Source organism: Cupressus sempervirens, chromosome 8 (assembly GCF_028749045.1).
Source record: "Cupressus sempervirens isolate cs-2001-9-10 chromosome 8, ASM2874904v1, whole genome shotgun sequence".
Lineage (NCBI taxonomy): Eukaryota > Viridiplantae > Streptophyta > Pinopsida > Cupressales > Cupressaceae > Cupressus > Cupressus sempervirens.
Window position 1 is genome coordinate 710432897 of NC_143125.1, and position 5349 is coordinate 710438245.

The window sequence follows — 5349 nt, forward strand, 5'->3', positions numbered from 1 at the left end:
ATAAATATGCAAAGGATAAAGAGGATTATGGTACTCCTATGGTTCAATGCATAACTGAGGAAGCATCCAAATTAGAACCAATCTCTATAGTCTAATAGGTTCAATCAATAAAAACTTTTGGATATAATGAAGTTGCAAAAGAAAGTCACAAATAAAACTCATTTTATTATCAAAGTCAAGGGCACTTTTTTGGTTCAATAAATCTTAGACGACTAGGTCTTTATAGAATCCATTCGAGAAATTGGGCAATATAAACAATGTCTAAATCACCATAATCGATGGCCAAAGTAAAAGTTACCTTGAATCCTTGCCCTAAAATTATACAAACAAAAATTACCTTGAACCCTTACAATGAAAATAAAGAATACCTTCAACCCTTACATTGAAATTAAGCAAGCAAACAAAATAGGACAAGACCTTACCTTGAAAGCAAATTCCAAATAGAAGAGGACATGGATAATAAAAATGAATCCATCAACCTTACCTTGATGGTGCTGAAAATCACTTAATTGGTCACACCTAAAGCCTCCTACCCGCACTTTGCCACATGATATGACATGAAGTTTCACTTTTCTTTTTTTTGTTTATATCCCTGACAATGTTGAAAGTTTGATGCCAAACTTATCTGTGGTCGAACTTTCAATGTTATCAGGATCAAATTTTAAAAAATAAAAAAAATTGACAAGCCAAATTAGCTTGCCTTCAAAAACTTACCCCAATTGTACTAGTGTGAACTTCCAAAAGATATTTTACAATCAACATTATCTTCGGAATGTAATTTCTTGCACTCGATTTTGGAACTCTTTATCTACATAATATGATTCAACACCACCATATAAAAGTACAAATAACAATCAATTGATAGTATTGATTGCTTTTTTTTTGGTGGGAGAGCTGATCCCTTTTTCTCTCACTAAGTAAAGATTCCTCTAAATCTAATCTGACCCAAATGATTTGACAACCCATATGATTCAATTCATAGATAATCATAATGCAGCAAACTTACCCCTTACTTTCTTTATGTAAACACATTTTTTATGTTCCATTTGGTTCCTCACTTGAAATAGGGAATAGGAATACATATTCTCATTTTGCCTCTAAAATGAAGTTATACCCATTCCAAAAAATAGGTGTTATTTGAATAGCCATTCCTATTCCCAATAATGCATCCCTATTCTCCATTCCTATGCTCCAACCAAACGAACCCATATAACAAATTATGCATACAATAATAACACATCATTATAGGTTACATCCGTCAATGAATAAATCAAACAATACAGAGAACTGCCCCATCAATTAATAAACCACACAGTATTATCTCAGACATTAATCAAACAATAGAGAAAACTGCCCCATCAATTAATGAATCACTGTGACCATCACTACACTGTTGTCTAAGACAAAAAATGATTCTGTTTAATTGCTTTCTGCTATCAACTTGGCTTTATCATTGTACTAATTTATTCGATAGATTACAGTGCATGTCTTGTGCCCACCATTCTTCGACTTGTGGTAAGAATCACAGAATTCCTATTGCAAATTGATGGATAACTATGAACTACGCTTAAGAACAAAGGAGACTGATTCCCCGAAGGCTTTCTAAGATGCAGAAACATAGACGTGAAAAAAAAGTTGTTTCTGTCTAATTATTTTCTACTGGTCTTTATCATTGTACTAACTTACTCGATAGGTCATAGTGTCTTGTGTCCCACCATCCTTGGACTTGTAAGAATCATAGAATCTTTAAAGGAAATCGATCGATAACTATGAACTAGGCTCAAGAACAAGGGGAATTGAGTCCTCAAAGTTCTATTCAAGTAACTGAAAGATCTAGACGTTTGGTGCAACTGTTTGAGAGACTTGAACCTACTAGGTATATCCTCTTACCTTACAGAACTAAGTTTTTATAAAATCCAGTTGCAGCGTATTGTAGCGACTAAAAATCTCAGACAATGGCGTCCATAAAATTGCTACTGTTTATCATGGTCTGTGCAGCGTTTGCTGCCCAAGCCAGGGGATGTTTTGCCAGCTGGCCAAAACCTAAGTACAAAAGCTGCTATGGACTTCAAAAACCCTGTCCGTCGGGCTGTCCCGAGAGGTGCTACCTCAATTGCAGGCGCTGCAAGGCGAGATGCTACAAGGACTACTCTGGTAAGTTGCAAAATCGATAATGTTTACAATAGATCAATTAGACAGATTGTTTCCTTGAAAAGGTGTTTCTTCTCCTTTGAGATTTGTGGCAAACAAGGTTTAACCCCTTCCTATATTCTATAAGTCTAAATATTGTATCAGGGTTCCTTTCTTATATCGATCTGTGATGTAGTGTTGTGTACTGTGCAGCATCTAATTTGTCCGCGGCGTGTGAGAAGCCTGGTGCGGTGTGCCACGACCCGCGGTTCGTAGGCGGTGATGGGAGTGTCTTCTATTTCCACGGCAAAATGGACCGCGACTACTGCCTTGTCTCCGACCCGGATCTGCACATCAACGCTCACTTCATGGGCAAGAGCGCAACCCAAGAGCAAGATCAGCTTATTGGGATATTTAGTAATTTTTCAGTTTGTCTGCTCCATTTTCGAGTTAAATTTATTGATGCATGTTTTACATTCTAGAATCTTATTTGTAAATTGTTAAATACGTTTAGTTGATTAGTATTCTCATGTCAACATTATCTGTTGAATCAATACACCAATTTATCTCTAGTACAATTTTATACTTGTTTCAGAGCAGGAGCACGACTTGACATGGGTGAAGTCGATCGGCATGCGCTTGGGATCCCACGAGATCTTCGTGGGGGCCAAGAAAGTCGGTCGGTTGGAAGATGGCGTGGAGCAGCTGAGTCTCGTTGTGGATGGACGAAGCGTCCTCCTCCCTCCCCGCAAAGGCGCACTTTGGGAGGACCGACTGAGCCCGGTCAAGGTCAAGATCACGCGTTTCCTCAATCTCAATGCTGTAAAACTGCGAGTGGCTGACCTGCTCAGTCTAACGGCCTGGGTTGTTCCCGTTACGGCGGAGGAGTCAAGGGTTCATGGCTTCGACATCACTGAAGAGGCCTGCTTTGCGCACTTGCAGCTCAGTTTTAACTTCTCGAAGCTCAGCCCTCATGTGACCGGGGTTCTGGGGCAGACGTACTCAGCTGGCTTTGAGAGCCCCGTTGAGGTGGGCGCTGTTTTGGAAGGGGCTGATGACAAGTTTGCAGTGTCTCGTCTCTTTGCTACGGACTCTGATGTTGCCATCTTGGCAAACAAAAGTAATCTGTGATGCCCATATCATAATGCGCCTACGTAATGTAAGAAAGTGGAAGGGGCTTAGATTTCTACAACAAACGTATAATAATCTTGTGTGCGTACTGCATAATAAAACTAAGACATTGAACAGGCGAGATTAAAGTTTTTATGTGGATTATAATACGGGGCTGTTAAAAAGTTTGTTCGTTGATTTCCGTCTGCATTATTATTATCAATGCATCGAATCATATGGCTTGTCAAATCATTCGGGTCAGATTAGATTGAAAGGAATCTTTACTCAGTGACCCAAAAAATGAAGATAAAAAACTGTTAATTGATTGTTACTTGTACTTTTATATGGTGGTGTTCAATCATATTATGTAGATTAAGTGCAAGAGATTACATTGTGAGGATAAGGTTGATTGTAAAATGTCTTTTGGAAGTTCAAAATTAATGTATGAATTATGGATGTAATATTATTAATACAAGCATGAAAATTAAAATCATATAGGGTGAACAATAGAATCAGGAAATTGAATAGATGTTATTACATTGAAATCAACCTTTATTTAGTGAGGCTAAAAATATCCAAAATTCATTCCTTTCTTTTTATATGTATTATCATATAGAGTTGTCAAATCACATCAGTTGGATTTTAATTATCTTGACATCAACTCAATGAGGGATAAATTGGTAAAGTTGTTCACAAAAAGTTTGTTCATTGATTATTATCTATAGTATTATGTATAGTGTTGTTGAATCATAATGTTTGGATAAGAGTTTGTAAATTGCATGTGAGGGATTAAATTTAAAACCTATTTTTAAGATATTTTTAATAACTATTGGTCAATAGATTGGCTCCTTGGTTAATCCCTTTTTTATAATGTTAATATGTTCAATGGGATATGCTTTTAACCAACGAGTAGAGAAAGAATCTAACGAATACCCATCAATATGAGGTATTCACAAACAACACACAAGAATTAAATTTTTCACAAAAGCAAGACAAATTTTATATACACTTATTGTCACATAAAGATGAGAGTCACATGCACACACACATTATGAAAATAGATATCTATCATCAAGATGAAATAAAAAGAGGCAAATGCAATAATGTCACAAAGAACATCTTCAAATTAGTAACCCCTTGATAAACTATATTCATGATCCATCTACTCCATTCTTTCTTTTCCTCCCCATTTAAAACATAAGATTAAATATAAACGACCAAAATCAAAATAGCTCTAGTTTAGGTCACACTCACTTGTCAAAGCAAGGGGGGGAATTAGAACAAACAAATGTTGATCCTTTGCATAGGGATTCAAATTAGAATAAATATTCCTTTTGTATATCCTTGGGTCACTTACAAAGAAACTATCCAAAAAAATATTTTAAAATATAATATACAAGAAATTATTTTAGAATTACCAAAATAATGTGAAATTGAAATGAAAATTAGTTTCTTGAACCTTTATGTCATGGATCCTCTATTTTTTTATCTTTTTTGGGAAGTATCTCTCGAGTCACTTGAATTTCCTTGTGCACTTTTAGGGCTATGACCACTTTTGAGATATCATTGAACTTACAAATGTTTACATTTTCATTTCCTATTTCATAGAAAGCTATTTGTTTCCTTATATCCTTTTCCTTAGCATTAAAATATTAGTAATGGTTCTTGTACCACATTAATGTTGTATCTATTTTGTTTATATTCCTCTACTTTTCCTTTTTATACATATATGGATTGATAATATTATTGATACTTTGTTCATAATTTGTCTTCAATTCATCAATAGTAAGCACTTGAGAATCTTATTTTCTCTGAAGTTTAGAGTCAAAGTCTTTGAAGTATGCTTTTAGAAATGTGATCAATATTTTCTTTATCTTCTTCCAAAATCCTTTTCAAATTCTTCAAACTTTTGTAAATACACTCACAGTTATAGACCATATTAAACATCCACTTATGAAGAGGTTATTTGAGCGATTGTATCAAATCCAAGTTTAGCGTAGTTTCAAAATTAATGTCCATTGCTTTTTTTTAATATTTTATTTTTAATTATTGTTATCTTCTTCTATCCTTTGTACTCTAACATCAGATGTCACAGTGTTTCAGGCCACA

The 5349-nt window shown here is 35.1% G+C and overlaps 1 protein-coding gene across 1 annotated transcript; it reads left to right on the forward strand.

The window, feature by feature from the left end:
• The first annotated feature begins 1776 nt into the window (after positions 1-1776).
• On the forward strand, positions 1777-3583 carry LOC149544399 (uncharacterized). The gene is made up of 3 exons (XM_089798834.1): positions 1777-2154; positions 2344-2547; positions 2726-3583. Exons 1-3 carry the CDS (start codon positions 1956-1958, stop codon positions 3259-3261), a joined length of 939 nt encoding a protein of 312 aa, XP_089654960.1. The 5' UTR covers positions 1777-1955; the 3' UTR covers positions 3262-3583.
• Positions 3584-5349: the final 1766 nt, after the last annotated feature.

Excerpts from the sequence above, each read along its gene's own strand:
- LOC149544399 (XM_089798834.1), top strand. The coding sequence starts at position 1,956 with ATGGCGTCCATAAAATTGCTACTGTTTATCATGGTCTGTGCAGCGTTT. Across the intron at positions 2,155-2,343 it reads ATGCTACAAGGACTACTCTG|CATCTAATTTGTCCGCGGCG; the intron begins GTAAGTTGCAAA and ends TGTACTGTGCAG. Across the intron at positions 2,548-2,725 it reads TCAGCTTATTGGGATATTTA|AGCAGGAGCACGACTTGACA; the intron begins GTAATTTTTCAG and ends TACTTGTTTCAG.